Here is a 27142-nt window from a genome sequence, read left to right on the forward strand (position 1 = left end):
AAACTAAAACCCGCGTTACGCTTTCAATAACCAATCGTTATTAGAAGCGACATTCTGGCCAATGAGCTTTCAGAATCACTGTAGTGCGTCATCAAACCTGCTTGTTACAACAGGTGGTAAAATATGTACATTATGTAAACAGATTAGAACACGAGTGAAACGTCTGTGATACATTTGTGTTAATGATGGAAGAATGTAATACAGTTGAGCAGATAAAAGGTGGTTCTCTACTTTCACTTATAATACATGTTTGTGTTGCTCGCAGTGTCCACTAGAGGTGTCTGTGTGCGCGCGCGCGCGCAATCGCCTGTCACGAGAAAAGCTCCAGCGATGATTGAGGGAATTTCCACTTGTCTTCAAACTTTTCACTGACGCCTCTGTGTTAAAACTGATATAATGTGTGAGTTTTCATTTGTTTCTTTAAACCTCGCTGTCTCTTACACGGTCGTGTTAATGTTGCTAATTTCCCGCGAAAAGTACGGACAAAATGACGCGCTTTTCCTCACCGCTGATCAGTATTAAACAACAACTTGTCTTGATGTCATAATATTGTTCTTAAATCCTCTGATTTAAACACTCGTTATTTGTATATGTTAAGTGTGTGTACAGTGCATACCTGTCAAGTTTTGGATTTGAAAATAAGGGAAATTTTTCCGCGCCCACCACCCCAACCAAACTCCAGTATCCCTTACATTTTAAAACAGGTGTTATAGCCCAAATGAAAACAGAAAAGGGTATATATGAAGAGCATTTATTTAAAGGCTTATTTGCATATTTTCTGTTAATTTAACATTGCTTGTCTTTACAGTTTATTTTCATTCCACATTCTTTGTATTTCATATTGCTTTTCCTTAACAGTTTTTCTTTTTATTTCACATAACTTTCCTTAACTATTTTAGTGAGTTATTGTACACATTTGTTGCAGACTTTGCATTCTTTAAGACTGTTTTGGAAGGAGTGTATTTGTGGGCTGGGCCAGAGTGGTTCATTTCACATGAGAGTAGAGCGCAAACAGTTCTGTTGTCTAATGTCATCATATTCTCTGTAACAATCTTTCTTACCATGCTAAATACAAAACTTACAAAACGCGTGACTGTCCCCCACCCTGCTCCTCTTCAGAAAATTTAATTCGCTGTCTCATTGGTGGCGGTATTTAAACGAGGGTTTTGTTATTTTTGGCAGGAGTGCCTTCCGTCACTGTTGTTACGTCCATTATCCGTCTCCGTTTTGTTTTTTTCCCGCGTTGTCACTCATCATCTGACCTCACACACTAACCTCGCGACAACTGTTACCTACAGTACTGTAGGCTACTGCAGATGGCAGTTATCGCGAGGCTAGTGACAGAGCTCAGATTGGAAATGTTTTTTTATTTTTACTCCGGTGTTATTATTTTTTAATAACGCAGGTTAAAATACGGGAGATTTACGGGAAAATACTAATACGGGAGGACGACGGGAAAGAAGGGTAAAATACGGGACTTTCCCGGCCAAAACGGGATACTTGACAGATATGGTACAGTGTCAGAACCCAAACATCAAAGATCTAGATCGAACTCGGGATGTAGTGTCAGTAGGGTTTGTTCATTTAAACACAGTAACATTAAACATCGTTCACGAGACATTTAAGCGATTTACTTTTGAGGGCGTGTATGGAAGGTACAGACTTCTACATGATATGTTGAAAGAACATTTTAACGTTACTTCAGTTTAGGCAAAAGACAAGACTCCGCATGCACAGCACCTGGCGAGTCTTCTTCAACCTCCCTTATTTGCCACACCTCCAGCAGTTACAAACACTAGTGACACCTAGAGGATGCTCGTAGATACTACAGAGGGTGTGTAGCATTATCATGGATTTTCAATTGTATTAAATGAATATTTGTTAATGTTACATAGCCTACATACATATATATACGTTGTGTTAGGTCAATTACAGCAGTGTGCTTTTAAAGTAGACATAGACTACATACCGCTATAAAAATTGACCTTCATATAAACTTGTACATATGATGATACTACTGTTAAATGCTCTGTTCTGCACTAATAGCTACAGCCTCTGTAGTTTCAAAACATGACATGATCCTCAGAGACATCCATGAGCTACAACCAACAGCCATCAGAGTGACGCTGAGGTGAGAAATCTCAACAGTTAACTTATTCATGTTCAGTCTGGCTCTCTGGAGATTAAGTCATGTGCAGTTATAGGGTTTTTAAAATAACATTCTTCATGTCATAACCCTCATAGAAAACAAACATGCCCTCGAGGTAACTTTTATTGCCAGGTACAGTAAGTTAATACATAGGCCTAAAAGAAATTTGCCTTGTCAGTGCACACCCTAACAGTTCACCAATATATATACACTGTATAAAATCCGTAAAAATAGGGCACATATATATCCTACAATATTAATATAAAGAAATTTTCTGTATTCATTTTTTACAGTTGTTTTGTATTTTACATTTTGCACTGCATTCAAATCACTTACAAATTGAAATTTGAGGCAATTCAAATGAAGGGAAAATGTACTGGTAATTTTCTGCCAATACTTAATCCATTTTTTTAAACTAAATAAATAAATGCTCTTATAGGAAAAAAGAATGTAAAGATATAAAAACATTCACAGTGAGGGAAATAAGTATTGATCCCCTGCTAATTTGTAAGTTTGCCTGCTTACAAAGAAATTAAGGGTCTATCATTTTTATGGTGGGTTTATTTTAACGGATAGAGACAGAATATTAAAAAAAATCTGGGATTTTTTTTATATAAAGGTTATAAATGATTGCTTTTCAGTCAGTGACATAAGTGTTTGATTCCCAAGCAAAACATAACTTTATACTTGGCAGCAAGAGTTTCTCCACCAAGCACAGAGGTCAAACATTTCTGATAGTTGATCACCAGGTTTGCACATGTGTCAGGATAGGTTTAGTCCACTCCTCTGTCTATATTTAAGGTTTCTTGCCTGTCGCTCAGCAAGCTGTAGTTTTAGCCTCCTTCACAGATGTTCTGTAGGACTATAGGGTCTAGAGACTGGCGAGGACATTTATAATGCTTCTAATGAAGCCACTCTTTGGTTGTCTTGGCAATATGTTTTGGATCTTTGTCATGTTAAAGCCACATCCACGACCCATCTTAAGTGATCTAGTTAAGGAGAGGGGGTTCTCATCCAATATTTTACAGTACACTGGCCCGTCTCTCAGCCCATCAATGCGGTGAAGACGTCCTGTGACCGTAGCAGAGATAAAAAGCCCTGAAGCAGAATGTTTCCAACACTGTTCTTCTCTGTAGGGATGGTGTTCTTGGGCTCATAGTCAACATTTCTCTCCCTACAAACACAGGAGTCAGTTTTGGTCTCACAGCAGTGCCAGCACTTTCGCCAAAGCCTTTTCTGAATCATTTTGATGTTCATTTTCAAACTTCAGACAAGACAGACGGTCTTCTTGGGCAGGAGAACCTTGAGGGTGCTTCAGGATTTCAATCTATTGTGTAATAGCGTGTTACCAATGGTTTGCTTGCTAACTGTGGTCCCAACTGTCTTGAAATCATGAACAAGCTTCTTCCGTGTACTTCTGGGCTGATCTTTGACCTTTCTTATGATCATCTGTACTCCAGTGGTGTAGTCGGGGCCCTTGACTTTTTACACAGCGCTGTTTGCGTATTAGGACTTCTAAAGATCTATATTAGCATATACCCACTTGTTCTCCTGCTTAACGTCTCCAAGCTGCTTTTGTGGTTGCTTTCCCATTAACCATATTGCGTTCAAAATTCAGTCATACAATTGGTGCATTTCTTAAGAAAAATCTTGCGGCCCCACCTCCGACAGCCACGCCAAGCGCATCATCTTCAGTGTTGGCAACTCGCCTGCGAGCCGCTCATCCCGTCAATGCCGTCCGCTAATATTGATAAAACTGCTTACTTTTAGTCAAAGCTGGTTTAAAAGGCGCTCACTGGCAGTGGCTCCTCTCATCTGTCATTGACACTGAATTCACAGGTTCTTTTGCGCTTCTTTATTAGGACTACACCACTGCTTTACTCCATTTGGGGAAATCTTGCAGGGAGCTCCAAAACAAGAGCAATTGATAGATATTTTGTATTTCTTCTATTTCCAAATAATCACAACCGTTGTTTCCTTCTCACCAAGCTTCTGTCTGTAGCCTATTCAAGGTTTGTGCAGGTCTAGACATCCTTTCAAACCTATTTGGTCTTGATCATGGTGTTGGAGAGGTTGAAGATACAGATTATTTTATATACAAAACAAGCTGATTTAGGAGTACTGTCTTAAAGTGACATCTGTGGAGCCAGAATTCTTGCTAGTTAGGTAGTGGATCAAATACTTATTTCACTGACTGAAATGCAAATAAATAAATAAAAATCTTTATAAAACATTTTTTCCCCAGATTTGTCTCTATCAGTTAAAATAAACCCACCATAAAAATTATAGACCCTTCATTTCTTTGTAAGCAGGCAAATTTACAAAATCAGCAGGGGATCAATACTTATTTCCCTCGCCGTATATAAATATACAGGCATATACACCAAAACATATTTACCCTGTTTCAAGGTTTAGGGCTAGTCCCAGACTTAAAAGAAAGTTTGAGCTGTCTCAACGGAAAATAAACTGCTCTGACATATCTTAAAATATTTCATTACCATTTTTTTCTATGCTCACACCAGTAATGCTATTATCTAAGGCATTTGAATAAAAGTGACATAACTTTCTTATTTAATTAATAAGGCATAGTCCTGGCGTAAGATAAGACTTGTCTGGCAGTGTTTGTGTGAGTCACATCAAAGAAGGCGCTTTCATTTGTAACAGTTAAACTAGATGTAAGTGATTAAACATGCCAAAAAAATGCCTTTGGCATCAAAAATGTTAACTGACCAACATTATAGAGTAAACATTACATTTCCAGGTGCTCATGTTTCTCTTGTCTTTGGATGTAAGAGGCGAGGATACACTTTTTTTGTCAATTGGGAAAAAACTGAGCTAATGTTCAGTAAACTTCAGCAGGACATTAATACATTCAGGAGATTTCAGTGTGTCATTCAAAAGGTAAAAGGAAATTATGTTTAAATCCGTTACTTACCCCGACCATGGGCGTAAATCCCGGGGGGACGGAGGGGACATGTCCCGAGGGTTGTCCCCCGCCCTTGATCAATTAAATGATGTATTGTCATAAATATTTATGTATATGTATTATATTTATGTATGTCATAAATACTTATAATTACACAATTACTTTAGGGAAATATAAGAAAATACAAACGCAAAAAATGCGTTTAAAGTTTAAAAACTGTTCGAGTTCCCCCTCCCCTGACTCTCACAGTGGTTTGGCCCACTGCCTGCTCTCCCCGTTCATCTCACCTTCGCTTTGTGCAACAGATACAAGTCAGGTATGCGGCTTAATTCATCAGTGGTTGTTCAACTCCAGTAAGAAGGCTATTTTATTAACTGTAAATCAAGTGAATCTCTTTAATGTAGTTGATGCTGATGCTGAAAATAAATAAGTTGTTGCAAAACATGCTGATTACAGATGTATTTTCCATGAATCTGATATGTTAGCGATTAAAACGTTACTTAGCTAGTTAACGTTAGCTTGTTACATAGGACTTCACACACTGTAACTAACACACCGAAGCCGTTTCTCATGCATTGTTATATTTTAAGCGACCTGTCGTGATGTGAACATTAACCACAACACTTAGCCACCGATCCTGTCATTCAGGTCCCGTGTCACACACAGCCGCGAACACACCGGTTACAGTTTTGTGATGTTGACACTATATCTAAAGTCCACAAAAGGTGCTCAGCTTTCATTCAGATGGAGAGGATCGTTTTCTCAGCATCTATTGTGTTCAGTATGTGCGCGGCGGATAAGCAGAACAACACAGAATTTAATCATCTGTCACTGTTACTGACTGTTTGTTTGTCTACAAGAACATTTGAGGCAGTGCACTACAGGAGGAAACAACCACTCATTAATGTGGATGTACGGTGACTTTATCAGACGATGTTGCAGTATCTATCAGAATAACATTTTTATAGTGTTTAAGTGTGGCCTGTGGGTTTGAGGCACTCTTTTCGCTGTCTCTCATCTCCCTCTTTCTTCGCCCCTGCTCGCTTTCACTCCTCCTCGTATCGCTACGTCATCTAATGTGGGTGGGAGAGGTCGGTAATTGTTAACAGGCAGGTGTATATATACCTGTTGTCCTCATCCTGTAGAGAGAGACTGAAGTTAGCTGCTAACGTGTTGGAGGCAGCAGTGTTCCGGGATGTGTTGGTAGCGCAAGGGGTTGCATAGTGATTGCCAACGGCACTACTGTTTGTGTGTGTGCGCTTCCGAAACGCGTATGGAATGTCTGGACTGACGAGCACAGAGGAGGTACACTTTTATCTAGTTCTTTTAGCGTATCCTGTTCGTTTACTGTTTTGGGTGTAATAGGGCTTTGTTGTTATGCTCGCCAGCATTTGTGACGGGTGAATGCGTGAAGCGTCGGAACACTGTCTACTCACCCAATCGCTATTGCAGAAAGGTATGTTATGGTTCTGATTATAAGGTATTGGGCAAAAAGTAAAGCGATCATTTGATTAATGGGTCTGGTGTCAGCGAGTGTGTCTTAGTAGCTATATGTATACTGACTATGAATTTTAGGCGTATAGAGCACTTAATTAGAACTCTTGTTTCTTTTTCTTTGTTAAAGAGTCTTCAGCCAATCCGATTGTCTGCTGCTTTTCTTTTGAGTGTGTTTGAATGAATGGGCAGGTGCTGCTTTTTAGACACTTATTTGTTTTGTTTGTTTCTTTTTTTTTACTAGCCGGTGTGCTACAATATCTGTATGTAGTGAACTGACAGTGGCCACCGGCTAGCGGTTTATACATTTATTTTCGTTGTTTGTTTGTCTTCACCCATTACATTAGCCTCGTGTGGGTTGGGCCCACTGGATAGACTTTCCAACGGGCTCCTGCCTGGTTTCCTTAGCGTGTTTCACTCATTTAGCACGACGTGTGCAGTGTACTGCTGTGAAGTGTGTATTCTTAGAAATAGCTCAAAGAGCCTGGTTGTCATTGTTGTGCAGTGTTTGTAGTGTTTGTTCTACTCTAAAGTGGTGTGCCCTAGCTCACGTGTGGTACGGAAACTTAGGCCTGAGTAACTTGTACTTCGGTGGCCCACCCCCTTATGGCTTAGTGTTATGTCAAGTGATGAATTTGTGTGTTATTTATTGAAATCCAAAAGCGACTCAATGTTTTTACTGTTACAAAAATAAAGATTGTACTTTTCTACTTTGTTGACCAAGCCTGTGTGTGCTTCTTGTAAAATATTCCCCTTGCTCTTACTAGTCTGGTCCAAGGGGTGGCGTAGTCACCACTGCTATAGCCGGCAGAGGCTACAATTTGGCGTAGTCGGCAGGGTACATTTGTGTCGCTAGGACAGTCTATTTTAGCAGCACCTGTGTGTGTGTGTGTGTTGTGTGTGTTTGTGTGAGAGTACGAAGGTGTGTATAGGGAACAGCAGCTGACAACAATATGAGTGATGGAGAGGAGCCTGCGACGGAGTTACAGCGGCTGCGACAACGTCTGGAGCAACTCCAGGCTGAAAATGAGAGCCTTTCGGGGGGAGGGACAGCGGGTAATGCTGGTAGTAGTGCTACTAGTACCCAGCCTGTCCGACGGGAGCAAGTACTCTTTATACCTCGAGAGCGGCGGTGCCCGAAGTTTTCTGGCTGTGCAACCGCAGGGCCTTTGTCTGTCGAAGAATGGATTGAGGAAGCTAAAAGTTGTATTCGGGCAATGCATATGTCTAATTTTGACAAAGCCTTGTTTTTGTTTGATCACTTAGAGGGCGAAGCCCGAAACGAGATTAAGTACCGCCCTACAGCCACACGTGAAAACCCGGAGTCAATAATTGAAGTCTTAAGGGAAGTATATGGCTGTGCTAAATCATATGTGTACTGGCAACAGCACTTCTTTAACAGAAAGCAAAAGGACAATGAAAGTTTGTTTGAATTCTCTCATGTTTTAATGGAATTGTTGGATAAAGTAAAACAGTCAAACGAAGGTGCCATCAGAAACCCTGATATCATTTTGCGTGACCAGTTCTGTGAAAATGTCTGTGATCCCATGTTACGCAGGGAACTCAAGAGATTGGTGCGAGCAGATAGCGGGTTGAAGCTTTTAGACGTACGGAAAGAAGCTATAAGGTGGGTGCAGGAGGGCCAGTCCAACCGAGATCGTAGTTACCGTGCTCCAGGGGCAAGCAGTGAAGCTCAGGTTGTGTCGCAATGTGTTACAGCCCCTCAGTCATTAGAATTCATTGAGCTAAAAGACTTGGTCCTTAAGCAGCAAGCTCAGTTGGACATGCTCATAAGGCAATTAGGGCACCCTAGTGGTAGATCACAGGCCCCTCCACCGCAACGGGGTGGGCGATATAAACGGGCCCCTAATGGTCAGCCCATTTGTCTGCGGTGCGATCAACCAGGCCATATAGCACGCTATTGTCAGGCAGCTCCCCCTACCCATGATAGTAGGTTAGCTTCGCGTTTGCCCCCTGATATCCCCCCTAACCAAGCACCAGGCCCAGAAAACCTCCCTAGCCAGTCGGGAAACTAGCCAATCCCAGTGTGCAGAGCCACATGCTGGGGAGGATGGTGTCTGGCTCAATGTATTCTCAATCATATGATAAGTTAGTCAAAACGTGCCCGGTATGGTCTGTTTCTATGGGAGATGTAACAGTTCCCTGCTTGATTGACACAGGGTCAATGGTGACCACCATCACCGAGAGTTTTTTTCGAGAGCACTTTCATCATTTACAAAAGAAAGACTGTAGATGGCTTGGGCTTAAGGCCGCTAATGGTTTGGATATTCCCTATATCGGTTACTTAGAGTTGGACGTGTGGGTACTGGGGCAATGCATTCCGGGGAGGGGAATTTTAGTTGTCAAGGACCCAGAGTGTGGCCCTCTTAAAGATCGTAAGCTCGTAACACCCGGGATACTGGGAATGAATGTAATTGGGGAATGCTATCAGGTCCTTTTTAAACAACATGGGTCACAGCTCTTCCACTCCCCTTCCGTGAAATCGGCGGCACCGGCAGCCCGACGTGCACTGAGACACTGTGAACAGATCCAGGCCATTGTAAATGCACCGAAACCGTTTAAAGTGAAAGTGCAGGGGAAAAGGGCAATTTGTCTTGAGGCGGGAGCCCTAACCATGGTCCCGGTTACAGGCCCCCAGTTTGAGTCTGCAGTATTGTTACTGGAGCCCTTGGGCTTTGACGAGGAGCAGTTGCCCGAAGGCCTATTGGTGTCCCCTACTTTGGTGCCAGTTAGAAAGGGTTTTCTATATGCACCTGTAGTGAATGTTGGTAATACAAAGGTATGGTTGCCCCCACGTCATCCCATTGGCACTGTACAAGTTGTGGCGGCGACTGTAACAGGAACAGCGGCCTCCATATCAGTCGACCCTTCATGGGAACAGTGTCAAGCTTATGTCTCCACGCAGGAGGTAGCCGAGGGCGGTAGTTTCCCCGAGCTCGCGGCGACAGACTTGGGGTTGACCTTGGGGTTGTTCCCGGGTTTGACCCAGCAACAAGCGGCTGAGGCCAGGGCCCTCCTGGTCAAGTATAGTAACATATTTTCCCAAGGGGAGGGAGACCTAGGATGTACGTCCTTAATCAGCCATGAGATTCCCCTGTTGGACAATACTCCTGTTCGGCAGCCATACCGTAGAATCCCACCCTCCCAGTATGAAACTGTAAAGGCACACATCCAACAGCTCTTAGATAATAAAGTCATCAGAGAAAGTAGCAGTCCCTATTCTTCTCCGATAGTATTGGTGACAAAGAAGGATGGGAGTTTGCGCCTCTGTGTAGATTACAGGCAGTTGAACGCAAAAACTCGCCGCGACGCATACCCCCTTCCTCGTATAGAAGAATCATTGGATGCACTTTCTGGAGCGAAATGGTTTTCCACCTTGGACCTCGCAAGTGGGTACAATCAGGTTCCAATGGTAGAGCAGGATAAGTCAAAGACGGCCTTCTGTACGCCCTTTGGCCTGTTTGAGTTCAACCGAATGGCATTTGGATTGTGTAATGCGCCTGGAACGTTCCAGCGGTTGATGGAGCGGATGTTTGGCGATTGCAGATACCAGTCTGTTCTACTATACTTGGACGATGTGATCGTCTTTTCCGCCACTGTTCAGCAGCATCTGGAGAGACTGGGAGAGGTGTTTTCTCGTCTGCAAAAACAGGGACTGAAAGTAAAACTGTCAAAATGCCGTTTCTTCCAGCACCAGGTTGGTTACTTGGGGCACGTGGTCTCTGCTGAGGGAGTTGCCACGGATCCCGCCAAGATAGAGGTGGTTAAGGAGTGGAGACGCCCTGGACATCTGGCCGAATTACGATCTTTCCTTGGTTTCGCGAGCTATTATCGGCGATTCGTGGAGGGATTTTCAAAGTTGGCAGCCCCACTCCACTATCTGGTAGGAAGACTCAGTGGGCCTCGAAGGAAGGGAAAGACCCCCCCCGTCCCTCTGGCATCGGCCTGGGATGAGGGATGTGAGCGAGCATTCCTGTCTCTGAAGGAGCGACTCACCTCGGCTCCAGTTCTGGCATATGCTGACTTTAAGAAGCCATTCATCTTGGAGGTAGACGCCAGTCATGGAGGCCTGGGTGCCGTCCTCTCCCAGGAACATGGAGGGAGGGTGCGTCCAGTTGCATTTGCTAGTCGGGGACTCAGAGTTGCTGAAAGGAATATGGAGAACTATAGCTCCATGAAGCTGGAGCTACTCGCGGTAAAATGGGCAGTAACGGAAAAGTTCCGAGAATATTTGCTGGGGAACCATTTCACAATCTTCACTGATAATAACCCCCTGAGCCATTTGCACACTGCAAAGCTGGGCGCAATTGAGCAGCGGTGGGCTTCGCAGTTGGCATCATTCAATTTTACCCTCAGATATCGACCGGGTAAAAGCAATCAGAACGCGGATGCTCTTTCTCGCCAGTATTTGGAACGCTTTACCTTCGGGACAGAGGTCCCCGCGTTGGGCGCATTGACCAGCCTCGGGCCGATGCAGTCCACAGAGGGCCAATGCCGGGAGGTGGTGGCCTTACCGGGACGTACACCTCAGGATCTCAGTTCGCTTCAGGAAGCTGACCCAGTCATCGGGCCTTTGAGGAAGTACTACCAAGAGGGGCGACGGCCAGGCGTAAGGGAGCGTGAAGCGTTACCCAAGTTCAGCAGAGCCCTGCTCCGACACTGGGATCGCCTGGTCGATGAGGAGGGAGTTCTGTACCGCCTGATTCACACACCAGGGGGAGGTCCAGAGACTCTCCAGTTATTGCTGCCCCAGTGCCTGCAAGCAGAAGTCCTACGGAGTATCCACGATGAACAAGGGCACCAAGGCACGGAAAGAACACTCCAGCTACTTCGGAGCCGATGTTTTTGGCCCAGTATGACTAAAGATGCTGAACAGTGGTGCCAGCAGTGCCAGCGATGTGTTTTGGGGAAGGCCGTCCAGCCCAAGGTCCGTACGTACTGGAGCACGATGCACGCCACTCGACCAAATGAAATCTTGGCTCTTGACTTTACTCTGCTAGAGCCAGCCAGTGATGGACGAGAGAATGTTCTGATCCTCACGGACATATTCACGAAGTACTCGCAGGCTGTTCCTACAAAGGATCAAAAGGCTCCAACAGTGGCCAGGACCTTAGTGCAGCGTTGGTTTCATAGGTTCGGTCCCCCAGCTCGTATCCACTCCGACCGGGGGCGAAACTTTGAGAGCCTCTTGATCCAGCAACTTTGCCAGATGTACGGTATACAAAAGAGCCGCACCACTCCGTACCACCCTCAAGGGAACGCACAGTGCGAGCGGTTCAACCGCACACTCCACGACTTGCTGCGTACCCTACCTGAGACAGAGAAGCGTCGTTGGCCACACCATCTGCCCCAGCTCACCTTTGCTTATAATATTACCCCACACCAGACCACAGGGCATACACCATATTACCTAATGTTTGGCCACCATCCCAGACTACCAGTTGACTTCCTGCTTGGTACCAGGGAAGCTGCCCCAGATACCAATACCCTAGAAGAATGGGTCGAGAAGCACCAGCAAAGTGTCAGGATAACTCATGAACATGTCAGACAGAGATCAGAAGAACTGGCCCTTAGACGGAACCAGAACCATAATGATCAGGTGAACGATGCCGGCTTCCAAGAAGGGGATTTGATCTATCTGCGGAACCATCCACATGGGAGAAATAAAATCCAGGATTACTGGGACTCTGTGGCCTATCGGGTTGTACGTTGCCCTTCTGGAGTAGGAGCGGTATACACTGTGACCCCTGCAAATGCGGATGGAACTGTTCGACAGGTGCATCGTTCCGAAATGCGTGCCGTCCCTGCGGGATTGAGGCCCAGGCCAGGGGGTGTCCCTGGTCCAGTTCAGGAAGAGGAGGCCCCCAAAGACCCCCCTGCCGGGAACGATGGTGATATCCGAGATATGATCATTTGGTATGGTGCAGAACAAGAGCCCCAAACTGCGCCGGCACCAACCGGCACCCCAGCGTTTGAGGAAATTGACATTGAGGGTACGGCTGAGGTGCCTGAGGACAACACTGTGGCCGTGCGGCGTTCAGCGAGGTCTACGGCGGGGCAGCACTCCAACCCCCACCGTCTACCCCGGCCGATTAGTGACATCGATGGTCCATCAGGAGTAGAGGATGTAGACCCGCAGACATGAGGTGTCATCGTCGGGCCGCCGATTCATTTGGAGGGGGTGGATTGTGGCCTGTGGGTTTGAGGCACTCTTTTCGCTGTCTCTTATCTCCCTCTTTCTTCGCCCCTGCTCGCTTTCACTCCTCCTCGTATCGCTACGTCATCTAATGTGGGTGGGAGAGGTCGGTAATTGTTAACAGGCAGGTGTATATATACCTGTTGTCCTCATCCTGTAGAGAGAGACTGAAGTTAGCTGCTAACGTGTTGGAGGCAGCAGTGTTCCGGGATGTGTTGGTAGCGCAAGGGGTTGCATAGTGATTGCCAACGGCACTACTGTTTGTGTGTGTGCGCTTCCGAAACGCGTATGGAATGTCTGGACTGACGAGCACAGAGGAGGTACACTTTTATCTAGTTCTTTTAGCGTATCCTGTTCGTTTACTGTTTTGGGTGTAATAGGGCTTTGTTGTTATGCTCGCCAGCATTTGTGACGGGAGAATGCGTGAAGCGTCGGAACACTGTCTACTCACCCAATCGCTATTGCAGAAAGGTATGTTATGGTTCTGATTATAAGGTATTGGGCAAAAAGTAAAGCGATCATTTGATTAATGGGTCTGGTGTCAGCGAGTGTGTCTTAGTAGCTATATGTATACTGACTATGAATTTTAGGCGTATAGAGCACTTAATTAGAACTCTTGTTTCTTTTTCTTTGTTAAAGAGTCTTCAGCCAATCCGATTGTCTGCTGCTGTTCTTTTGAGTGTGTTTGAATGAATGGGCAGGTGCTGCTTTTTAGACACTTATTTGTTTTGTTTGTTTCTTTTTTTTTACTAGCCGGTGTGCTACAATATCTGTATGTAGTGAACTGACAGTGGCCACCGGCTAGCGGTTTATACATTTATTTTCGTTGTTTGTTTGTCTTCACCCATTACATTAGCCTCGTGTGGGTTGGGCCCACTGGATAGACTTTCCAACGGGCTCCTGCCTGGTTTCCTTAGCGTGTTTCACTCATTTAGCACGACGTGTGCAGTGTACTGCTGTGAAGTGTGTATTCTTAGAAATAGCTCAAAGAGCCTGGTTGTCATTGTTGTGCAGTGTTTGTAGTGTTTGTTCTACTCTAAAGTGGTGTGCCCTAGCTCACGTGTGGTACGGAAACTTAGGCCTGAGTAACTTGTACTTCGGTGGCCCACCCCCTTATGGCTTAGTGTTATGTCAAGTGATGAATTTGTGTGTTATTTATTGAAATCCAAAAGCGACTCAATGTTTTTACTGTTACAAAAATAAAGATTGTACTTTTCTACTTTGTTGACCAAGCCTGTGTGTGCTTCTTGTAAAATATTCCCCTTGCTCTTACTAGTCTGGTCCAAGGGGTGGCGTAGTCACCACTGCTATAGCCGGCAGAGGCTACATAAGTGTTTAAAAAGTGACTCATTGTCCACATGTAGTATCATGGGTAGTGTGTTTTTATATTTGTTTCCTGTCTTCACAGCAAAGACAAAAAAATATAAATGGAATAAAGCTTTATTGTTCAGTTGTATTACAGTATGTGACAGTTCTAATTAGTTATAATATGACTGCAAGTCTGCATGATAAACCTATAAACCTAATGCATATTGTCGCTTAGTGTCGTAGTAAGTACAATTTTGACTGTATTATTCGTGTCCCCTTCAAAAATTGCTCGTGAGAAATGTTATATGTATTGTCCCCCCTACTGATAAATGAGATTTACGCCCATGACCCTGACACCCTAATCCTTTAAAATAACTTTAAAATATTAAATAGGGATTATTATTATCCTAATATTTATTTAACTTGTAAATAAATTGGTTCGTTTGTTTCATTCAGCATAAACTAATAATAAACAATACTTTTTTATTTAGCATTTTATTCAATTCAGTTAGGCTACTTTTAATTTCAAACATGAATTCATTTTACAACACATTTTTTATCAAAAGTTGTAACTGTTAATGCACCGTGAAATATCGAATGATTAACAAAGATTAATGCTGTAAAAGTTGTAAAAACAGAGAAAGTTTATGTGAGCATATGGACTAAGTTATGCCAACGAACGGAACCTTATGGTAAAACGATCCCAAAGAAAGGAAGCTCAAAAGGACACGTGACCGATCACTTTATGATGAGAAATGATCGCTGCAATGATGAAACGTTTATACATTTGACGAAGCGCGTTTCGGAAAGCTGAGGTCTATAGGACCTTCCGGCTCACCGTAGCGCTGTCAGCTGAAGGATGTTGTTAAAGTGTCGCGACTCTCGGCAGTGGAAATAAAACTCTTCATCTGCGGTACGGAACACGATATTTCACATTTTCCTTACAGAGTGAACATATTGTTGGCCATAATGTGACGATTTGTTGAAAATGTGAGCGAAAGACTCAGAGTCTGATCAGTTCGTCAGTATGCTAACAGCTCGAGCTGCTCAGCAAAAACATTAGCTTTATTTGCGTACAAAAATAGCATATCGACATATAATATAACACAAAGTGTTCATGATTAACAAGTGTAACTATGTTAACGCATCAAGGTCTGTCCTGGAAATGTTTCGTATGAGATGTGTGTTGTTGGTCAGGGATGAGGGTTGTTTCTGTCTCAAGCGAAGCTTACGTCATATAACGCAAGTGTCTTTTTTTTATCAAAGTATAGTTTGTATTATTTCACATGGATGTTTCTAATATTATGGACTGTCTTCTTACGTCATTAATTGTAACAGTTGATTTATACAAACTCAACATGAAAGCTTTTGAGGTCTTTACACAAAGAGTCCGTTAGAAAAAGTTGACACTCACTATCAGTGTTTTACTGAAGCCTCTTCATGGCTAGATCAAATGATTCACTCCTTAATGTTTAGAAAAAAAGAATCCTTCATATTTTAGAGCGTCTGTTTCATTGCTTTAGACCTGATGGCCAAGTGCTTAAACTCTAACAGTTTTTAGTAAAGCCCTTGACAATATGAGTTCATATATCCTGGTCTTGTTTGTTTGTGTCTTAAGATTGTAATGAGTGTCTGTAATGACTCGTAGAGCGGGATCCATCATCATCATCAGTCATGGGGAACACAAGTGATCGAGTGTCACACGGGTCAAAGCCACAGCGTTCAGACAGCGGAGGTGGTCATAAAGACCTGGAGCCCAGCAAAATGATGATGGACAGCACAGACGACCCCAATATCTTCAACACACATGGACCAGAATCTAAAGTATGCAAATACACCCCATCCCATCTGTTTCCATTCTCATCAAATGTTATGTTCCCAATCGATTAAGTTACCAATGAATGTTGTTGCTGTTGTTTTGAACCCAGTGGCACTACATTAGATAAATAGGTGTGACTAGTTGTTGAACACGTCATTTTAAAAGCTTCTTTTGGAAACAGTAGACAAAGCCGAAATATGAAATGCCACGATGAGTATTTACTCGGTTCCAAAATGATAGAAAGCATTTTCTCTGTCACCATTGGCATGTAAAGCAAGGATTGCAGAAGTCTACAGATATATACTAATAATGAACATAATGATGACATCTTTGTGAAGTTACTGTTCATTCATGTAATTTGGCTCCAAATGTCATGTGAGAATTGTCATTTTGACCTCCCACTACATATTTGTGGCTTACTCCGTAAATATTCATCCGAGGTGACATTTAAAATTTGTACTTTAATCACCATTTTAGTGCATTTTAGCCTGAGAAGTTTTAGGTTTCTGGATAATAAATGAATATATATATATATATGAATAAATAAACAATTCATTACCCTTAAGCATTTTTGTTTAGCCTGTTTCTGATTCTTGAGCTAATATTTTTAACAGCTCATCTGAAATCTAAAATTCGTTGGTCATGACTGAATAGCCTTGTTGTATGTGAAAGTTCTGTGGGGGGTGCATACAGTATAGTGACTAGTCATGGCAGTGCTTTTCTTTTCAACGCCTCAGTTTTATATTCAGGCTTGCTTTTCTCTGGTGCTCTGTAAAATATGAGACGCCGTGTATTATTTAAACTGTTGTGTCAGGCTCCAGGTGACAAGGATGCCCCAGATTTAGACGACATGGTCAAGACGGGTCCTCAAGCCAGACCCACCGTGATCCGCTGGGCGGGAGGAGGGAAAGAGGTCTACATCACGGGCTCCTTTAACAACTGGAGCACCAAGATCCCACTCAATAAAAGGTTCTGCAGTTCTCGTGTCATCTCATTGTTGTGCTTTAGGCCTTATTTACACTGTCACTTAAATGTGATCCAATTCTGATATTTTGCTCACATGTGACACGGTTCGGTTTTGTTGAAGATGTTGAAAACATTTGGAAATAAATGTGATGTGAATCAGATGATTGCATTTGCGTCTGCCATGTAAATGGACAGATGGGATATTCACCTGACAATGTGAGTGGTACATCCCTGAATAAGCGACGGTGGCGAATGACGTCAACTCAGATGGACATCAACCGAGCCACAGAATGTGGCAGTAATGCAACAAGCTTGATGTCAGCTACCATAAAACCTTAGAGAAGACACGACCCAACCGTTTTCACTTCCTTTTCCCATCAGTATGGCTATCTTGGGTTGTTTCGTCGTTTGTAAATGCAGATATGGTATACGAGTCACTTTCTTAAGATAATGTAAGCAGGTTGTCTAAAAAAAATACTGTGACCCTAACGGAAGTCACAAAATCTGAATTGGGCATCTAGATTTGCAGTGTAAACGGGCTTTAGATGTGTTCTGTATCATCTCTTGTTTTTCTTTCAGCCATAATGATTTTGTAGCAGTCTTGGATCTACTTGAGGGTGAACATCAGTACAAATTCTTTGTTGACGGCCAGTGGGTTCATGACCCCTCTGAGGTAAAGATGTTATGATCTGCCTTTAAACTGTTCCATGATCTTTACACACCACAATCAGGACAGTATGACCGTTGGTTCATCTAATGTGCATTCCTCAAATACAAAGAGAAACTGATGAACAAATAGGGTTACGTGCACAATATGAGTTGAAATATCAAAAATCTTAGGATGCTTTATATATTTTGTTCCATTTACATTATACCAAATGTTTCTATAATGTTTAGATCCAATGAAATTTAAATCTGTGAAACATGCCTTGCCTGTAAATATCGTCTGTTTTCAGTTTTACTTCCATACAAACCACAGAAACACATCATCATACTATGGGCCCTATGGTACACCCGGCGCAATGCAGCGCAAGTGTTTTTGCTAGTCTCAGCCGGATGCAGTTCTCATTTTCCCATCCTGCGCAGTGTTGTTTAAATAGCAAATGCATTTGTGCTCTGGTTTTTCAGGTGCATTGCTATTTTGAGGAATTGAATATAGACTGTGCCATAGACCAACTCAAACCTGGTCTACGGCGCAATATCTGTATATTTTTTGTTTAAGCTTTAACTTACTTATAACATAGAAGAAGACGCAGCAGCATTATATAAAAAAATTAAAATATTATTGTGTACATAAAGATAAGAATCTATCTTGTCCTGTAGATGGTCTGCTTGTATGCTTTTCCTCTCTGGAGAAGCGTCCAGTTTTTGCTCTTGCAAGTTCCGCTGTGTATATATCTAATCCACCATAGCGTGAGTGCACCTGGCTCTTAAAGGGAATGAGAGATGAGACTCTGATTGGTTTACTGCATGTTAGGCCCAAAAACAACCATGACTCATTAAGAGAATCGGCACAAACCGTCTAGACCATGCTCCGGGGCACGTCGACCATTTTCCCATCGTTAAACTGGCTTTGCATTTGTTGTCTTGAATAAGTGAGCATTGGGTGGTGAAGCTGACACTACCCAACTGTTGAGACTACCTGAGACGCTACACAAGGTTTCTTCTTTGTTCAAGGTCATCTTTGTTGGAGTTGGGAAGCGTGTGTGCTGCTATGATGAGTAGTGCACAAACTACAAGACCTTTGGTCAAGAGTTCATTAATAATTACAGCAGCTTTAAATTCCTCTGCATGATCACTTCATCAACTTTACTCCTATTATTCCATCTGCGTAGTGATTAATGCTGCATTGTCTCTGTATCACGCACACAACGGAGTCAGTAACTGTTAGAGACCGGCTCACATCACGTCACTCATCGGTTTGTTCTCAATACACATCACTAAACCAGCACCAGGTTGGCCTTGATCCATTGGTTTTGTTACTTTTCCAGACACACAAAAGAAAACTTAAGCAGAATGTTCCAGGGGTCTTTTCATCAGGGTATTTCATCTTTTGTTCCACATGTGATAAAATATTGACTAAACTGAAAAGTTTGTGTTTTCTCTTCAGCCTGTGGTTACCAGTCAGATGGGCACCATTAATAATCTGATTCATGTGAAGAAGTCCGACTTTGAGGTGTTTGACGCGCTGCATGTGGACTCGCTGGAGTGCTCGGATTCGTCAGGTGAGATCCATCTGTCAGAACGTCACATACAAACTGTGTGGAATAGCCTTATTGTGATGAACAACATAAAGTTGAGTTGTGGAAGTTTTGTGCTGAGCTGTGAGTCTGTTTAGATCTGTCCAGTTCACCGCCTGGTCCATACACACAGAACATGTACATGTTTAAACCTGAGGAACGCTTCAAAGCTCCGCCCATCCTCCCGCCTCATCTCCTCCAAGTCATCCTTAACAAGGACACCAGCATATCAGTAAGAACCCCCCCCCCCCCTCTCTCTCTCTCTCTGTCTTTCTCTATCTTGACCCCAAAAACCTTGAAATGTGTCGGTGTATTCTTGAATGGGTTAAATTTGATTTCATAAAAATTTGACTGATTGAAAGTAAGTAAAGGATATATAAAGGTATGTGAACTCCTTCAGTAGGGTTTAGGCAAGGCAAGGCAAGGCAAGTTTATTTATATAGCACATTTCATACACAAGTGCAATTCAAAGTGCTTTACATAAAATGATTTACAGAAAGAAATATGTCTTTAGATTTTAAGAAACAATAAAACAGCAATAAAATTGATAAAAAATGTGAATGTATATATAAAAAGAATAAGAGCAAATAAAAATAAATAAGAAATAGAAGTGCAGTTTATGTAAAGCAGCACAGTGCTCAGGTTGTGAATGCACAGCTAAACAAGTGTGTTTTTAATCTGGATTTAAAAGTAGCTGCTGTTGGTGAATGTCTGATGTCTTCTGGAAGCAGATTCCAGCTACGGATGGCGTAATGACTAAACGCTGACTCGCCCTGTTTTGAGTGAACCCTTGTTATCTCTAACTGACTTGATCCTGATGATCTGAGAAGTCTGTTTGGTTTATATTCAATGAGCATATCTGAGATGTATTTAGGTCCTAGACCATTAAGCGATTTATAGACGATTAATAATACTTTGAAGTTGATTCTAAAAGTAACTGGTAACCAGTGTAAGGACCTGAGGATTGGAGTGATATCCTCAGATTTTTTGGTTCTGATCAGAATCCTGGCAGCAGCGTTCTGTATGAGCTGCAGCTGTCTGATGGTCTTTTTGGGAAGACCTGTAAGGAGTCCATTACAGTAATCCACCCTGCTGGTGATGAAAGCATGGACTAGTTTCTCTAAATCTTTGCTTGAGACAAAACATCTGATTCTGGCTATGTTTCTGAGATGGTAGTACGCTGATTTGCTTATTGCTTTGACATGACTGCTGAAACTAAGGTCAGACTCCAAAATGACCCCAAGATTTTTTACCTTGCTTTGTGTCTTTAGACCTCTTAAGTCAAGGTTTGCGTTTACCTTGTTAGTTTCATCCTTGTTGCCAAAAACAATGACCTCCTTTCGAAAATGACAAGAAACCCTTTTGTGTATGCATTAATGATGATCAAATAAAGAAATGAAGTGACTCACTAAGCATTTACAGTTTTTTTCAATTGCTATCATCCCTTTGACCAATCTAAAGTCACATTTTTAAAACTCTAAACACAATTGACACAACATCGGTCTGTTGTGGCCATACCATTAACAAAATTAATGTTGTTTTCACACAAAATCCAATCAATTAACATGTTTCTAGAATGCCTACATTTTCTTTACATATAAGCATACCCAATACCAAAATAATGGATCTTTATTGTGTTTTTTACAAATAAAATCTCTACTTCTGCAACAATATCAGCTCCAAAGTATTGAAACAAATATTTTAAAAATATATTCATACAGCTGATAAGCATTTTTACGGTATACTGATAATTTACTGATAATTAGAATAAGCAATAGCTGATTGCAATCTCAATCAGAGACATAGCCAGGTGTTGAAGACTTTCCATTACATGGACATACACAAAAAAATACACTTTTGTTCTACTTTTGCACACTTTACTGTAAATCAAAGGCCATGTATGTTTGTCCTTGTTTCGTTTTGATCACTGACAGCAATTTCATATTGCTAATAAAGTCTTCACTGTGCAATTCTGTCGCTTACTGTTTTTTTCCCAGTTGTACATTCTATAAAGTATTGATGACTCCTTCACATTTAGATATTATGTTGTACACATCTAATGCACCATGAATTCTCTCTCTCTCTCTCTCACACTCACACACACACACACACACACACACACACGCACACAGCTGAATGAATGAAAACAAAAAAAATCTCACTGTATGTTCTATACAGAAAGAACTGAAACATGAAGTAATGCAGTTTTTGTAATGCCACCAACTGTTAGTATTTTGACAGTCATTGCGGTATGATTGACTATGTGTTCATGTTGGATAGAAAACGAGTGCTAAAGTTTTGACCGAAAGATTTGATTTTGAAACGGGTTTGCAGTGTTTTGATAGAGTAAGTGTATATTGAAAAAGTTTTTAAGGGTGAGGAAATGTAGAGTTTGTATTTATTTAACAAACGTTGGTTTTGGTCAGAAAATTAACTATTTGGCTAATTGTGTGATGTAGGTGTGTTGCTGTGTTAAGAGTTTAGAAAAAGTATTTTAAGAATTGGCAAACGCTTCTTAGCAATTGAAAAAAACTGTAAATGTAGTGTATATAATGACATAAACATATAAACTCTTCCTCTCCATATTTAACCAAAAAAAAACTTTTTTAACTGAAGACAGAAGAACTGTGCATTTTGTGTAAGGATACTTTGTGTTCTCTGTTTCAGTGTGATCCTGCCCTGCTGCCAGAACCAAACCATGTCATGCTGAATCATCTGTATGCGCTCTCGATAAAGGTTACAGATCTCTATAGTGGCCATTTACATGAACATTTACAGACGCTTTCATCCAAAGTAACTTGCATTGAATTCAATTATACGTTTGTATCTGAGTATGTAGGGGTGTGACGAGACACTTATCCCAGATAATCCCAGACGAGATTTTTTGACTTTTTTAAAGAAACCCTCCATGATGAAATATATAGGGAAACATTTTATTTTATTCACCTTAAAGCAAAAAAAATGTTGTCATTATAAAATGATCTTGTACTCTATGCAACAAACTAAACTTCTATTTTATTTCATTATATATTGCAGTAATATACAACATGTAAATACTGAAAAATGTTTTGTCACAAACTCCACAGACTCAACTGTAATTGCACAAAAAATATGCTTTGTTTTCTTAACAGGCGCAGCTTTTAATAAAGAGCTGTGTCTGTTTTCTCTATACGAAACAGGTTAAAACTACATAAACACATCATGTTTTATACTTATATTGCATATAAGTAAGAGACAGATGATCTGTTTTTGAAGAGGTTTGCCCTGTGTATGTATTTAATATAACGTAATGTGAACTTGCACCCTAACAGTCAGCTCACCTGCTGATCAGCTCCAAACTCCCAAAGCACTGATGAGACATACGCAAACGTTAAAACCCGTCCGTCTTGCGCGTTTACATAAACAAACGATGGGAAAGTCGCGCTGTGGGATGGAAAGTCATGTTGTCGAATGGCCGGGCCACTCACTGTAGCTCTGCTCACTTGACCGCACATACATTTTGCAATTATTAGCGTGTTCTGTACAGTAATGAAAACCGCTCAGACCACAAATGTGCACTCAAACAAACGCTCTTAAATATCACACAGGTTCAATTTAGGAAGAATATGCGATCAAAATTTTTTGCGGAATGCGTCACATTGGATCGCTCACAATGGATCTCATAACATCCCTATGACAAAGTGCAATCTCTGGGATCAAACCCATGACTTTTCCGTTTATAATGCGCCATGCTCTATTCACTGAGCTGCCAGACATTACACAAGTGACATAAGCTGTTCAGAACAGAATATATAGAAGCTTTCCTGTAGCTCAGTGGTAAGAGCATTGCGTTAACAACGCAAGGTTTTGGGTTCGATCGCAGGGGATTGCACATACCCATGTATAAATGTATAGGATAAAGCCATGTAAATCTCTTTTCGATAACAGCGTCTGCCAAATGCATAAGTGTAAATGTAATTATAATGCTACAAACCCTGCAACAATTTCATTTGTCAAGTATAAACCTTACAGCTGTGAGTTTAATTGAGCGATTGTGTTTTCTAGAGCTTTAATGTGACAATTGAACTGAATTTACTGACTCTGTTCTCTCCTAGGATGGTGTGATGGTTCTCAGTGCCACTCACCGCTATAAGAAGAAATACGTCACCTCTCTGCTGTACAAACCCATTTAATAAGTGCAGTCATCGTCCGTCTGAGCTGAGATTGTTCTACAAACGTGTGATGCAAACATTGACTTTATCAGCTTGACATTTGTGTGTGTGAGAGTGTGCGTGTGTGTTTTCATTGCACAGTTGACCTTTTTTGTCTTTAAACACCCAAGTTGTTTTTGTCATAGTTTCACTATTTTACGTGTACAATCTTGAGTTGTACTATGAGGAAGTGCTTTATACTGTAAACAGCAATCTATATTTGTTGTCCGACTTATTTTTATCTGCAGGGGGAAGAATACACATGCTTCTTTACGTTAAAATTAAACTAGGTTCAGAGTGGACTGTTCTCATCTGGCTTTCTGTCAGCCCAGTTGCTCTTTGAGGTTACACAAAGTTCAACTACAAGAGTATGTGTTGGTATGTTGTCAAAGAACCCATTTTCAAGAGCATCAGGTTATAATATTACAGGGCTTTCTATGCAAGTCTGTTTGATTTTCACACTTAGATTGTGCATAATAAGCACTTTAACTTGGTTTGTTTCACTGAGACAAAACAGGGAAGATCAACAGCCTTTCATTTCGTCATGTATTTATTTAGACACAAATATTTCCCATGTCATACAACACATCTATACTTAATCTGTTTGAAATGTTTTGAGTAGTTTATGTGTATACAAATGTTTTGATGCTGTGAGCTGAAATAGTGTGGCGTTGTATTTATTCACATGTGTGTGTTTAAGTCCAAATGAAGGTTGGTTTTCATATAAATAAAATAGGGATACATGCTGATTTTCTACTCATTTTTCTTTGTTTACATTTTAAGAAGCTGTAATGGTTCAAGTTCCACTTGTACACACATGAAAAACCCACATAATAAACATGAATGCATTTTACTTTTTATATTTTTTTATTGTAAAAGCAGCTTTCATAATGCAACATATTTGTTAGCTTCAGACTCAGAGTCGCATTGACTCTTGTGTCGGTACCTTTTATTACATTACACAATCATATGCAACTATGACAACAATTAAGTCCTATTAAACAATTTAAGCACTATATACATCCTATACAGTTTAGTTTCTTAACCAACATTTGCTCATCTTTATAAGCTTTAGCATGTTTTCCAAAACATTCATTTTATTAAGACTTGTGGTTGCTTTTAAAACCATTTGTTTGTTTTTTGTCTCTGATACAAGGCCAAACATGGCATTCACACTAACACTGATATTGCACTTCTCGCTACAAAGTGTTTGCTGAAATGTATGGCCGTGAAAAGGCAAAGCAGAATGGACTAGTGATGTTGCTTGTGAGCTTGAGTGTTTTTTCTTCTTTTTGATCAAATGAATGCAAAGACAACTCCAAAACGCTTTAGGCAATTCACAAGTGATGTTTTGATTGGTGCAATAAATTGCCCGTACACAATGTGTAAAGTTATCGTAATGCATGATAAGTTGGCCGTTGCACAGCTTCCAATGTTTTGAAAATGGCTTGTAGCACATCGCAAACATAGTGAACCACATATATAACAGTCATATACTGTATGTACATCTATTAAAGCAGTAAGATTGCACAGCACACATCTAATGCCTTCCATTGGCCTTTTAATTGTAATATCTGAAACTGGTCCCACCGAAATCATGCCAAAGTTTGTCGTGTCTACAACACTGCCATGGGTTAGATATGCACAAGGGCTGTCATATATTAAAGCACACTTATTCCAAGTACATAACATACATTTAACTGTGGAAATTTGCAGATTTCTAAAGTGTGAACCCATTTATTTAAGAACAGGTTATTTATAAACAATTTCACCAGCTTAATCAAGCTGAAAGAGTTATTAAAGTCAGTTTACATGCAGGCATCAGCAAATAAACCTCCAGAAATGTCAGTGTTAAGGGAAATTACCCATCCAAACTTTGGCACGTTCTGGTGAACCTCACAAAAACTGCTGCTTGTTTACTTTTATTTCACTCTCGCCATGCAAATACCAAACATACCATTTCGTACTGAAGAATAGTGTCAAGCATGTGAAAGCAGTACATCATTTAGCAGGAATCCAAACGTCTTATTGCACATGCGTTAGTTCAGGTTAATGCAGACCACAGGAGATGGTGGTCTAGTGGGTTAAACAACTGAACTGGTAAATCAAAGGTTGCTGGTTCGATCCCAGCAGCCACCACCAGTGTGTCCTTGAGCAAGACACTTTACTCCATGTTGCTCCAGGGGGATTGTCCCTGTAATAAGTGCACTGTAAGTCGCTTTGGATAAAAGCGTCTGCCACATGACTAAATGTAAATGTAAATGTAGATCAAACCGGCAGGGTCTGGGCCAGCTTGCAAGAAACCCCTCAACAACAATACTGTAACAATTAAAAGGAAGGGCTTCCTTACTCTAAGGGGTTTCTTGCAACAGGGCTCTGTTACTTTGCTTTTGCATAAAACTCTTAGAGAGATGGGAGGTAATTTCACGGCAGGTCTCTTGGTGTCTCAGAGCGGCAGAAGTGCAGATATTTATATAGGACACCAATACTCGTAACAGTCCACTGTTTATCGTGATAACCACACACATTCTATGGCAACAAAAGTGTAAAACATTAATTTTTCAAGAGAAAAACTTCATGCCTATTCTGAAAGTACAGAGGACAAAATGAGATCGTTAAAGAGGAGAGGCTATGATGGGTGGGATGCTTTAATGTAACACACCCCTGCAGCTTTTCTTGATTGGCTGTTGATTGGCTGTTGTCATGGTGATCTCTGAACGTGAGGGGGTCACAAGAGCCCAATCAGAACGCCCTGCATAGACGCCTGTGAAGCTTTTTCCTGTATAACAGTGAAATAAAAATATAAAAAAATAAATCACTTATTTTGTTTAAAGTACAGTAACACAGTTAAAATACAGTGAAACAATGTTTAAGGGCATTACAGAGATTCGTTCACATACTGTACACACACAGAGTCCATTTGTTAAAGCCTGTTGTGGAGTTAGAAGGAATTCAGCTGACATATGAGTTAGCCGCATGTGTGAATGTGCACAACAATGAAAATCGTAATTATGAACTGATTAATAAACAGAAAGTTAAAAGTAGTGGTACAGTTATTGCTGTGTGTAATTATAAAATCAAAAGCACTAACCCAACTCATTACACGCTCCATAGCGCCTGATTCTGACTGAACATTAAGTGGTAAATGTATTGAAAATCCTCATAAATGTATGCATTCGGTGAGCAGCTGTATAATAAGAAAAACTGAATAAAGTAAGCCAGTCTGTGTATCAAAGGGTTATTCTTAGAGTTAATTCTATGAATTGCTATTGTACACGAATACAGAAGCAAATACACATCTATATATACACTGTCCATAAATACTGTATATAAATACCACCATCTCTACCATACTCTGTTTGCAACTTCAACAGTTAAACATATACATATAGGTTTTTTAACTTCCGCCCATTCCCAACGACGGCACTCAACGCGGCAGTAGAGAGCATTCTGGTTGACTACATACTGTATATTAGATTAGATTAGATTCAATTTTATTTTCATTACACATGCAAGTACAGTGTAACGAAATGTAGTTTAGGTCTAACCAAAAGTGCAATTAGCAAGTGCAGGACATACAGTGTGAATAAATACAGAATACAATATTAGGAAAAATACTATACAATAGGCATGTACTATGAAAATACTTTACAGAAGGAATGTACTATGAAAATATGACAGTCGGTATGTACAATGAACAATATATACAGAAGGCTATATACTGTGAACATTAATGTACAGGTGGTTATGAACAGATAACAATATAGACTATACAATAGTGCAAGTGACTTAAGTGTGCATTAATTATAGACATTAGCTTTTAAAGTTGCAGT

The 27142-nt window shown here is 41.1% G+C and overlaps 2 protein-coding genes across 8 annotated transcripts in view; one reads left to right on the forward strand and one right to left on the reverse strand.

The window, feature by feature from the left end:
* Positions 1-300: 300 nt before the first annotated feature.
* On the forward strand, positions 301-24058 carry prkab2 (protein kinase, AMP-activated, beta 2 non-catalytic subunit). Of its 3 annotated transcripts, none has more exons than XM_056743173.1 (8): positions 301-400; positions 15743-15918; positions 16728-16882; positions 17459-17552; positions 18990-19104; positions 19218-19351; positions 21787-21855; positions 23214-24058. In XM_056743173.1, exons 2-8 carry the CDS (start codon positions 15769-15771, stop codon positions 23289-23291), a joined length of 795 nt encoding a protein of 264 aa, XP_056599151.1. In that variant the 5' UTR covers positions 301-400; positions 15743-15768; the 3' UTR covers positions 23292-24058. The 3 variants fall into 3 exon arrangements, with proteins under 3 accessions (XP_056599151.1, XP_056599149.1, XP_056599150.1); XM_056743171.1 differs by lacking the exon at positions 301-400 and adding an exon at positions 14879-15007 and having other exon boundaries at positions 15713-15918; XM_056743172.1 differs by lacking the exon at positions 301-400 and adding an exon at positions 14904-15007.
* Positions 24059-24186: 128 nt separating this feature from the next.
* The window catches only part of wu:fj49a02 (myomegalin), an 89151-nt gene continuing 86195 nt past the window's right edge, over positions 24187-27142 (reverse strand). For all 5 annotated transcript variants that reach the window (XM_056743138.1, XM_056743136.1, XM_056743137.1 and 2 more), the window contains one exon: positions 24187-26088. In XM_056743138.1, the coding sequence (XP_056599116.1) occupies positions 26038-26088 (51 nt within the window). In that variant the 3' untranslated portion in view covers positions 24187-26037. The remainder of the gene's footprint in view (positions 26089-27142) is intronic.

The sequence above is a fragment of the Triplophysa dalaica genome, chromosome 3, assembly GCF_015846415.1.
Source record: "Triplophysa dalaica isolate WHDGS20190420 chromosome 3, ASM1584641v1, whole genome shotgun sequence".
In the NCBI taxonomy this organism is placed as follows: domain Eukaryota; kingdom Metazoa; phylum Chordata; class Actinopteri; order Cypriniformes; family Nemacheilidae; genus Triplophysa; species Triplophysa dalaica.